Source organism: Cibotium barometz, chromosome 38 (assembly GCF_041138505.1).
Source record: "Cibotium barometz isolate CiBa-2024 chromosome 38, ASM4113850v1, whole genome shotgun sequence".
NCBI classification, from domain to species: domain Eukaryota; kingdom Viridiplantae; phylum Streptophyta; class Polypodiopsida; order Cyatheales; family Cibotiaceae; genus Cibotium; species Cibotium barometz.
In genome coordinates, this window is record NC_141083.1 from 23,937,946 (window position 1) to 23,950,159 (window position 12,214).

At 45.8% G+C, this 12,214-nt stretch overlaps 1 protein-coding gene across 1 annotated transcript; it reads left to right on the top strand.

The window, feature by feature from the left end:
* Positions 1–251: 251 nt before the first annotated feature.
* LOC147616503 (uncharacterized) lies at positions 252–2,666 on the top strand. Its single transcript, XM_086777095.1, has 4 exons — positions 252–609; positions 906–947; positions 1,057–2,280; positions 2,511–2,666. The coding sequence occupies exons 1-3, from the start codon at positions 280–282 to the stop codon at positions 2,263–2,265; spliced, it is 1,581 nt and encodes a 526-aa protein (XP_086633221.1). The 5' UTR covers positions 252–279; the 3' UTR covers positions 2,266–2,280; positions 2,511–2,666.
* Positions 2,667–12,214: the final 9,548 nt, after the last annotated feature.

A 12,214-nucleotide genomic window follows, 5' to 3' on the forward strand; every position in this document is an offset into this window, starting at 1 on the left:
AAGGTTTTCTGAACCCTATAATTTGGAAGCAATATGTCCATTAAGCAATCCCCCTATTCGGTTATCGTACATTTTCAAAACGAGTTAACCTCCTAAAGTAATGATGGCGATGTCACTCTTTACACACCACTTATACTAAATCACCGAGCAGTACTTTCTGTGCCTCTTGATTAGTTGTGCCATCTTCAACATCATCTTACGCCCTCTGCTTCTTCTTCCTGCACCTATGAACCGTTTCTGTGTGTAAATAACTTCAATTGATAGCAGCAGCAAGCTTCCATGGACGAAAATCCTCATTTGCAGAAGGGAATCATGCAGTACCCTCCTCACAGTCATCTTCAGAAGGAATCGGTCATCATACATTCACAAAATACTCATGATCAGCATAAGGGATTCTCACAGTCTCATAACGATCATCTGCAGCAGAAGGAAAACATACAGCCTGATGCGTTCACCATGGAAGCTAGTGCTGTACTTTCAGAGAAGGCGACCAAGAAGCGCAGCGCCGTCCGCATGCAGCTGGATCTCAGCTTGGAGTACTACGCTCAAGTATTGTCCTGTATCAACAGAGACCAGCTCCATGCCTGCACCCTGCCGAACATTCGTAAAGTAAGCTCTGCTATTTTCCACCTTTTTCTTCTTCTTTTCTGTTTCTTCGACTTGGCTAGTCTTGGGTCTTTCTACCTTCAAATTTTGTAGATGACTGTGATCTCGTGTCTTTTCTTGACTCCAAAGCTTGGATCCGCATCCTGTTAAATCTGTGGATAATCTCTTCTTATCTGTTTTAACCGATGGAGTGCTGCTGCATGTAACTTGGTTTGCATAGGAAGGCGAAGTCGTGGATACTTATTCTTTCCATTTTGAACTTTGAAAACGGATTAATCATTTAATATTTGGCGTTCCAGGTTCTCATGGCAAACGGATTAGCGCCAGAAAGATCTTCAAAGGTCTAGTTGATCCTAATTTCGAACCCGATCTCTCTCTCTCTCTCTCGATTGGGTATCCTTTCTTCCGTGCTTGATAATTTTTGTACATTGAGAGATCATCGTTTCGCAGGAGTACATCGCTGCACATATCCAAGGCTTGTCCCTCTTCCAGCCGCGTTTCTCCTCCCTCGGAGGCTCCAATAACCACAAGCTGCAGGTCACCGCCATAGCCATGAAGCACTCCGAGCTCGTCGAGGATCTCACAGCATTAGAATGGCTCGATGGCCGTATTCTCGTCGACTTAACAGCTGAATGCTTTCTTGGCACTTCACTTGCGCCAGAAAGTAAAAGGTGCACCACAATGTCTGCCACAGATCAGTTCCAAACAGATCGGCCCGCTGTAACTTGCTATCCGGCTATGGCGTGCAGTACAGACATGGTCACATCCAGCGCAGAATCGCTCCACGGTTCGGAATCATCCTGCCTCCGAACAGAATATTCATTTCCAGCATCCTACACGAATCGGCATAAATATACAGAAAACATTCTGAACGGAGATCTGATCAATGCTGGTCAAGAACGTACAGCACTGACCAGTGGTATCGACAGTACTCCATTGTTGATCTCTGCTGCAGCACAACCTGCTGCACCTCTCGGCACAGAGCTTCTTTCAATTATAAATGGCCGTCAGCTGCTTAACGGAAGCGGCAGCACTCCATTAACCTCTCAAGCTACTATACCTCTCTGCGCAGTGATTCTTTCAAGCACAAACGGCCTTAACAGAAACGAGAAAGAAACGGTCTTCAACAGATCAGTACCAGATGTGGTTCACCAGCCTGTCTCCACTCAGAATCCAGTAGATCTACAAGAGCATTCAAGCAATTCAGTTGAAGCCGCAGAGGAAAGCTTGCCGCCTGTGTCTGCACTTCAGCCAGAAATGCCCCCTGGTTATGATGCAGCAGCATCAGCGGACTTCCTGGATGTGATAACAGATGGTGCATCATCTGGCCACCTCCTGCACTGCTGCACTGAGGATTCGTTGAATTTACTAGAAAGATGGGAGAAGAGGAGGCAGAATTTGTTAGAAAGGGGGAGAAAGAAGAAGATGCAGAGACCTGAGAAAGCAGAAATGAAGCGACTGCGTACTTTGCAGCAGAATGAGAGTGGAAATCGCACTAGCGGTCATGTGAGAGGAGCTGCAGATGACCAAGGAGGAAGTTCTGCAGGACGTATGAAGCCTGGTGCTGAACAGGCTGCCATAGTCGAGAAATGCAGAGCTTTGAGGGAAGAAACTTCAAAGCTTGTGTCGGAATTCATGCCGAGTCTTTCGAAACCATAAACGGAGAAACGGACGGTATGAACTTTAATTTGGGGCTTAGTAACATCAGTTTTGAGTAATCTAACAACATATAGAAATTCTAATTAATGCATGATTATCTGGAATCAATCTAATTACAAGAAGCCATGGCACAGTAATTGACGGATGGTCTTTCATCTTTTGCCGTCAAAACCAGCAATTATGATCATGGCCTAATTGATGATTAGGGTTCTGAAACTAGGCCTCCCATCTATTGTTTTTTAAAGCTTTTCTTGCAGAGATGCTGCTGGTGGCTGGCTGGTACTATTTTCATCCAGATGTTTTGCGATTGCAGTACTTCTTGGAGCATGGTTAATTGTCCCCCCACGGACTCCAACCTTTAAAAGGTTGATATTAATAACCTTAGAATAATTTCAAACCTTCAGGACATTGCGTCTCTTTGAATAGACGTCCCAATGTAATAACTTGCCCATTCGGGCTCAAATGATAAATCTCTTGTTATGTCTCTGAGCTTGCACGTTCAACGCACAGTTCCCGATTTTTCACATGGTATCAATCTATAAATTTAGGATTCTCCTTAATTACTTCTCAACTATCTACCTATACAAGATAAAGCACAAGTGCCCAAGGATCCATGTGGTCAAAGGAGAGGGAGAGTTTGAGAAAAGGAGAAAGGGGAAGAAAGGAGGATTTGAATCTCACATCTCACATCTTTCAATACAATTTTGAATGTGAATCTCACATCTCACATCTTTCAATGCAATCTTTGAATATAACCTTTTTCACACGGTTCATTTTTATTTTATTTTGCACATTCTGCACTTCTGCACGGTCTGAAGCATGGATACTTTTCTTGCTTTTTAAAAAAATAACAATGTATGATTGACGTGTAGTTTACAGCCAAATCCGCTGTTAATAATGGGTTGAAATTTAGGATGAAATGCGCCTACATGAATGCCCATAATATTGTTCTTTATTTGCAAAATCTGTTAATTTAATATAAACATGAAAAATCCAAGAGTGTAATTTCTTTAATATAAAAGTCATAGCTATGTCAACGATTTTTTCTAACGTCAACGGTTGGCTCTTTAGAGCTTAACTACTATGCAGTGTGGATCGTTTGATTTTGATTTTAATTAAGCCGCTTCTATTTAATGCAATGTTGAGCAAAAATTAAACACTTTTAAGTACGCAAGCAAGAAATGGTGTAGCCAAAAATGTGTTGTTCTAGCTGCAGCTCCTTGCATTGTTACCTTGATTATCCAATGAGGTGCATGTTGAGAAATGTGCTGCCATTAAGCACAAGGAAGAGGTGGGGAGTGAGAATGAGTAGCCAAAGGTGGTTTAATGATTTATTAACGCTGCCTCCCGCCAAGCTTTGAACTCTGCCTCCCGCCAAGCTGCATCGCCATCTGTCTTTCTCTGCGGGCAGATGCCCTCCCAAGTGCATGGGCACTGAGAGGAGGAGCCCCTCCCTTGTTCGTCCCCAGCTCCCATCACCTGCAAAATCCATTCAGATGCTCAGCAGTCACTCTTCAGATGCTTCTCCCTCTTCATCTCTGCAGGCTCCTAGAATAAACCAGTGGAATCAACTCCCAGACAAGCCCTGGGGAAACGAATCAGTAATAGAAGCAGTAATGGAAGAAAACTCACGCCTGATGCAAGAACTCAAAGAAGCTAAAGAGCAGCTGCTATCTTCAAAAAGCAAGGATCAACCTAAAGAAGCTCCCTTTCCCCCAAAGGAAGCCAGCCAGAACAATAATGGAGTCCAACAGAAAGAACCTAGCAATACAACTGAAAGAGGTAACCCTCAGCCCGTATCAGTCCATGTAAATCTTCCGGTTGAACAAGTCAGGAACAAAGTTGAAGAGTACTCTGAAAGATGTCTGGTCGGCCTTCTTTTTGGACCGCGCCCGTCGAAGGAAGCAATGAAAGCCTGGATCTGAGACAGCTGGTCCTCCATAGGAGTTGAGGTAACGCTCACGCAAGCTCTGGCCAAAGGATACTACATCTTCATGTTCAAAGAGGCTAGCATGGCTATGAAAGTCATAAGCTCGGGACAATGGATGTTTAGACACCTCCCTTTTTGCTTCATGAGGTGGACTAAAGACTTCAACCCGGATGGCCCAAAATCTTCAGTTTATCCTGTGTGGGTAGAGCTCCCCAACCTCCCCATTCACCTTACTCCTTGGATCAAAGTCATCCTAGCTCCTTTGGGCCAAGTTCTAGGCGCCAAATCCTTCACTGATTACAATCCCGCTTGGCACCCCCAAGTCCTCGTTGAGCTAGACCTGTCTCTCCCCCTTCCGGAAGAGATTTCCAGTGGGTGCGGGGAGTTTTCCATTTCCCAACCAATCCTCTACAAGCATCTTCCTAATTCCTGTTTTCACTGTGGAAAACAGGGTCACCTCATTAGGAACTGTCCCATAAAAAATCCTCAAATCCTTCTTCCGCACCTAGCTAGCAAAGCTCCCCCCCCTCAGCCCTTGAACCAACCCCCCCCCTCCTCATCCAACCCGCCATCCTTACCCAAAGAGCCTGATATGCCAGTAGGCAGCAGACGAAAGCCAACAGTCAAACCCAAATCCGCTGTGCCGATAATTAAGCCTAACAGGTATTCAGTCCTGGCTGCCATTCCTGAACCAGGGGCTTCTGAAGAGGAACAGGACTGCGTGGAAAGTACTCCACTCAACAAGCTAAGACTAGAGAAGGAGGTGGACAACCTTGACGATGCAGAAATGGGTAACGTATCCAGCCCAACAAAGGGGATCAGAACTGGTGCTCAGCCTGAGGTTCCGAATGACATGGAGATCAGTAAAGAGCTTAAGAGAGGGAGAGCTCAACTTGGAGCCACCCCCCAATCAGTCACCAAGGGAGGAACTAGCAAACCCCCCAACAAAAGATAATGAAAATAACCAGCTTCAATGTAAAAGGATTAACTGACTTGAACAAAGTACAACTGGTCAGACAGTGGCTGAAATCCAAAGGCCTCTTGGACATCATTGTTCTAGTTGAGATCAAGACTACAGGAGAAGAGCTGTCCAGAAGGCTCAACTCTGTCTCTCCCGACCACTTCTGGATTCACACCCTGCATACTCACGGAAGTGGAGGCTTGGCTGTGGGTATTCACCTCGACCTTAGCTCCGAGCTGAAGGGCTTCCACATAGGTCACAACAACCAATGGATTGCAATGTATCTCAACAACTTTACTCTCGTGGGAATCTATGCCCACGGACCCCAGAAACAAAGGACTGAAACGTGGAAGTCCCTTCTCAGCCTGCAGGCCCCCACCCTCATTCTGGGAGACTTCAACATGGTTGAATCCCTTCAAGACAGGTTCCAAGCCAAGGGGCAAGCCCTATTTGGAAGAGAGAAGCTTGCTTGGGAGAAAGTCAAACGTAAACTCAAGCTGCAAGACCTAGGCCAGGAAGGTATTTTCTCATGGCAGAACTACTCATCAGGGGAGCTCAAAAGGAAAGCCAGGCTGGACAGAGCTTATGCTAGCAATGAAATTGTAGCAAATCACAACAGATGTGAGTGTCAGGTTGACTCTACGACCTGCATTTCTGATCATTATCCCATTATCATCACTATGGATAATCAGGACACTAGGCACAAAGCTGGATGGTTCCACACTGATCCCACCCTTTTTAAAATACCCCTGGTCAAGGAAGAGATAGCCCAAATCTGGAAACATTTCTTCTCTCTAAGCCTTCCCCCTGCTAAAGCCTGGAACCTCGCCATCAAGTCCACTCAAAACCTCCTCAAGCAAGTTAGGAAGGAAGTTTCAGCCCACCGGTCCAGTAGGCTCAAAAAACTGCAATCTCAGCTTCGGATACAGGAGTCTTCTTCCAACCCTGAAAATCTAAACCAAATCAGAGCTCAAATCAAAAGGGAGGAGGAAATAGCCCTTCAGCAAGCAAAACTCTTCACCAGAGTCTGGTGGGCAGGTAAAGCTGATAGACCGAGCAAAGAAATGTTCAAGATGCTTAAAGTAAAACAAAGACAAGAACATCTTCCCCTCCTCTGCTTCAAGAATGGTGTCAAGGCCAACAATCATGATGAGAATAAGCAGCTCCTAACTGAGTACTACAGGGACATCTTCCTCGAATCTGGACCCCCCTCTCAAAGCAAGCTAAAAGCCATGCAGATCATTAAAGAGGTAAGGGAAGCCACTGTTCCCCCTTATCTTGCAAAAGTGCTGGAGCGAGACATCTCTCACGAGGAAATTAAAAAGGTAATAGCATCTCTCAAGCCTAACAAAAGCCCAGGGGAAGACGGTTTGGCTGCTGAATTCTACCAAACATTCAGCGAGGTTGTAGTGGACCCCATCCTCCAGGTGTGGCAAGAAGCGATCAAATATGGAGCACTGCCCTCCCAAGCTAATCAAGGTCTTATCAAGCTCATTCACAAAAAAGGCCCCAAGGAGGAAGTTGGAAACTGGAGACCTCTTACAATGCTTAACAGTGTCTACAAAATCATCGCCAAAGCCCTTGCCAACCGGCTGTCCGAGCACATGGATAGATGGATAAATAAAGAGCAGAAAGGTTTCATCAAGGGTAGATATATTCTAGACGCCATCATAGCACTCTGGGAAGGCTTTGAACATGCTGAAAAATCTAATCAGGATTTTCTCTTCATGAAGATAGACTTTGAAAAAGCTTATGACAGAATACACTGGGATTTCATCCTCCAATCTTTAAGGGATATGGGCTTGGGACCTCAGTTCACCCACATGGTCAAAACCCTCTTCGGGAATGCCAAAGCCAAGATTATCTACAATGGAGAGCTCTCTGCCCCCTTCCCTCTCCAAAAGAGCATCAGACAAGGATGCCCTTTAGCCCCCCTCTTATATGCCATAGCCTCAGATGGCCTTAACTGGCTCATCAAGGACAAAATGAAAAAAGGAGAGATAGCTGGAATAAAGCTCCCTAATGGAGATCAGATGTGTACACAGATGTTTGCCGATGATACCAATTGCCTGATAGCCAATGAGGAAGAAAGTATAAAAGCTCTCTGGGAATGCTTACAAGTCTATTGCATGGCCTCAGGCTCTTCGATCAACCATTGTAAAACAGGCATCAAATCTCTCATAGATCCTCCACCTAATTGGCTTATGGAAGCAGGATGCAACCTACTCCATGACGGGGAGATTTTCAGGCTGCTAGGAATACCCATGGGCTTTAAGGTCACTCTAAAACAAAGATGGCAGTGGGTCATGGAAAAGATAGACAATAAGCTGCTGAGATGGAAAAGAAGACAGCTCACCTTGGCAGGGAGGATCATGATTCTCCAACACTTCATTCTGCCCTACACCATCTTTTTTATCAGCTGTTGGCGGCCACCAGACTCTGACCTAAACAACTTTACCAAGCTGTGTAGAAACTTTCTCTGGGGCGGTGATCCCTGGAACAAGAGCATACCCAAAGTCAAGTGGGACATATGCACTTCCCCTAAAGATAAGGGAGGACTAGGTATACAGGATATCAGGATCACTGCCAATAGAATGGCAGCTAAATGGATCATAAGAGCATGTGCTAACCCCTCTGAAGTTTGGGCCCAGCTTCTCCTCAAGGATACACCCAGATTTGTTATCACGGGATTCAATAAATGGAACAGCCTACCCCTTTCAACCATAATCATATCTAAGTTCTCCATCTCCCCCAAGGGCAGTCAACTTGTGTCCTCTTTATGGAAAGCTTGGAACAATGTCAAAATATTCCTAAACCCAGCCCCAAACCTTCGCCTTTCTAATGGTGAGCTGGCTGGGGATTCCTGCTGGTGGTCCAGTCTCCCTATCCCCCCCCTTCAACCTGAGGAAGCCCAATTAGCGCTTAATCTTCACAAGAGAGGCATAGTAACATGGGCAGATCTCAGAGATCAACAGCTAGGAACCTGGCTCTCAAGAGCTGACTTGGTAGCAAGATACGACTGCAGGACCCCGGAGCTGGACCTTGTACAAAGTAGAACCTCGAAGTGGGACCAGCAGGAGACCTGGAAGTTAAACTTCCCGTCAGCCTTCAACATCTGTGCTTACCAATGGTCAGGTAGTAAACCTCTCCTCCCCATCCCTAAATTTTCAAAAGCCCCACCCATCCACCTACCCCTCAACCATAGATGGCACTTGCAGTGGGACCGCAAAAAATGGTACAACAGCCTCAGGAACCTCTGGAACCCCCACTCTGACCCCAAGAAGTCATGCCTAGCATGGCTCATCGCTTATAGAGCACTATGGACCCAAAGCAAGGCAGCCAAATTCAATGTGGCCCCTAACCAATGTGCCAGATGTGGACTCCCAGAAGACGATCTACATATTTTCTTACAGTGTCCTCATATTTCTCAATCTCTCAAAGAACTACAAAACGCAGCATCTAAATGGGGCACAGATCTTTCCTGGAAACAGTTATTACTGGGAGAAACAATAGGATGCTCAGACATGCTATGGAATGTCATTAGAACCGAATTTCTGTGGCATGCATGGATGCTTAGAATAGCAGCAACATTTAACAATCCAGATATCAAAGGTCCCTCGCTGTCTGTCAGTTTAAGCACAACATGCAGCAGATACTGGTCCCAAAGACTACCCTACCTAAGCAGCTTAGAGAAAAAGCTAGAAAGTAAATATAACAAGAAAGCCTCAGACTTCATCAAACATAAACTGGAAACAATCAGAGGCAAGATCAGGTTAGTCATGACCAAAGACAGAACTCTGATAGACATAATCTGCAGGCAATAAAGCTGTTCTTCATACAGATAGCAGACACCAGCAGATTCTCTGCAAACCCGCAATCGGAATTAATGGACGATTGTTTCAGGACTCATGCACAGTACATTTGATAACCAGTCATCTACAAGTCGACAGAAACAAAGAAAGACAAGTCCCTGAAAGTGACCTGCAAGAACAAAATGTCAATAACAGCCCATACATCGACCGCAAGCCCCGCCACATCAGGAAGGGCAGATCCCCGCGATGCCCCCTTTGCCCTCTGCAAGTATGGTGAAGTACAACAGAACAGAGAAGCGTAGCTTCAAGCCAATCGCCACCACAGCGGGGAGTAGATGGCACCGGCACCATCTACATGGAACTGCACCCTGCACAAGGTCATAAACTCAGATGATGAGTGAGACAAAAGGTAACATCAAGGCTACAAGCGGATGCATGACGCCAATACAGATCAAGCTGAAAGCAAACAGACCTGAAGCTAGCCCTCCTGGAAGAAACACAAAAGAGTACACCTTAAGATTTTACCAAATTCGGAGGAAGAAAATTTCCTGCCAAGGGAGGAGTTCACCCTCTCTAAATCGCACAGCCTGGTCGAGCTCCTCTTCTGATATCCTCTGCAAACGACTGACGGGAAGGAGCTCCTGCAGATTTCCTCCAGAGTGGCGTCGAAGGCAGATATCAAAGAGGCAACCCTTGCCTGATGCCCACACAAGCCAGGCTTTTCTCCAGCGAGAAAGAAAAGAAAGCAGGAGCGCAGAAGCTCTGCCGATCAGAGAGCTAGCGAGGGAGCCTGCAAAGCACCTTCATCCCCCCAGAGAGGAGAAGAGTCGAACCAGAGACTAAGGTGGGGATGAAGCCCCCTTCCATGCCAGGAAGAGAGAAGGAGCCGGCCTCCACGATCTCATCACCACCAAGGGAGCCGCCATGCAACGATGCCCCGCGTGGGTCGACAAATCCGTTTCTCCCCTCGCACGCGTCACGCATGCAAGCACATGCACTAAGAGTGCCAAATGGTCTTGTTGAACCAGTAGCCACCACGTGGCATTTGTAACCTCGGATTCTCCTTCTCTATAATTCATATGCCCCCTTTTTTGAAAAAAAAAGAATGAGTAGCCAAACAAGTGTGAAGTCTAGTATGCAGCCACATGAGCAAAGGGAATCAGCCCACATTGATGTACAAGCCCAAGGGTGTACCTCCTCATATAAAAGGGGAGCAATTTCAAATAATCAGCATATCACTTGCACTTATCTCAAGCCTCTTTATGTATCCAAGCTAATGAGTCATCTTAGTGTTTAATGATACTTGAGTGCATCATCTTAACTAGCACACACTCATGATGCGTTTTCTTTACTTTGATCCACCATAGATTAGTATTGTCATTAGTGTAGGATTAGGTATTATCATTAGTTTTTGATTAGGTAGATGTCATGTCATTAGGAGAGGTTGATCCATGCTTCTCAACATGGTGTCAGAGCCATGATGAGACTCTCTATTAGCTTAGTTGTAGGCGATTAACATTTGATTGGGGTTTGCTTAGGTTCTTTCTTACTATTTTAGGATTTATTAGCCTCAAATCTCCATCTCTCCTTCTTGTTTGTATGAACTAGAGAATCATTATCTCTAATTGAGAGAGACAAAGAAAGTGAACAGCTACTATGCAGCAGAAACAACTTCTAAAAAATCTCAAGAACTCCATGGTGTAGAGCTCCTAGTCGTTGGTGGCTGAACAATACTCACTAATGTACCAAGAAGAGCAGCAACAAAGAGACATTATTTTTTACGTACATCTTTCTTACAGCTCGTTAGCCAGTCATCGTTCCTCTCCACACAAGCATATAGCCAATCATCATTGCTCTCCACACATGTTGATAGCTAGTATTAGCCTCTTGTACTGAACTGAGTGACACGTTAGCAACAAAGGGCTTGATGTCTGTCAAATGTGAGGTTCAGCACACAAATGAATGTTTGCTTCTGAGATACCTATCATTCCTGTGTGTCAGCCACAACAAAGAAGCACACCATGAAGTAAAACGTATGCAAGGAAATTTTTCTCTGAAACCTAGCACAATAGAGAAGGCGCGTTCTGTCATATTCTCAGATCGTCGGTGTGCTCCGACCATTTCGACCGCTAATGCCCTCTGACTGCCATCACTATCGGAGCACATTCTTTGTTGGAGTAGAGTCTCTCTTGTATCATTCCTTGTCTATAGTTTGGTATACAGTGTTGCACTATGTTGGTGTTTTGTCTCTCTCTCTCTATGTAAGCGAGGTGTGTGAGTGGTCAGTGGTGTGTGTGGTGTGAGTGAGAGGCCTCTAGGGATACTGCAGTGCTAGGTGGTGGTCGGACACCACGGTAGACAGTGTAGAGCATAGGTCTTGCATGTCTAACCATTGAGGTCGATTTATCCTTGGTGGGTATCCTTCCCTGAGAGGATCCACGTTCCCTTTCCCCCAACCCTAGGGTTTGTTTCAATAGTCCTCGAGCTCCCTTACTAGCGAGGACCCCAAATAGTAGTGCTTCAACTTCTTCCCAGGCCCCTAACTACCAACCAAACCCAACACCCTTCTTGAACCCTCAATCAATTAGAGTAGCTACCCCCCAATCCCAAGATTATATTAACCATGTCACCACTAGCCCCTCCTACTTAGCTTCCCCACATACCCTTCCCTCACCCATCTCTACTTATTCACCAACCCCTCAAGTTCCCTAGGCTACATCGCCTCAACAGGGAGCTCAAGTAGCCACGGTAGCATACACCAATACCCCTTATCCCCCAGAGTAACCCTAACATACAACCCCTTGCCTATGCAAATCCCATATCAAGCAGGCACTCTCCCAACCTATCAACCGTACCTCTCACCCGTGCCAATCCCATAAAAACCGCAAGCCTATAAAAACACACCCTCGAAGGTCTATGCGACAACTCCTTTAGCACCCCCCGGCTGCTAACAACATGTATGGGACCAAGCCCAACCAAAGGTTTGCCAATCATCGTCCTCCCAACAACCCCACCCGGCCCCTCATATGCTACCGTTTGTGGGGGGAGTGGCCATGTGTTGAGATGTCAAGCTCAACATGAGCTAACACTCATGAGCGCCTGCATGACCATTCGACATTTACATCATTGGCGGGTTTGGTAGCTAGCACTGTAAGATTCCTCCCTCTAGCTTTTGAGATGTAAAGGTTTAAGAACCTCCCATTCAGTCGTCGCTGTAATCATCCCCTATTTCAAAATGCAACAAAA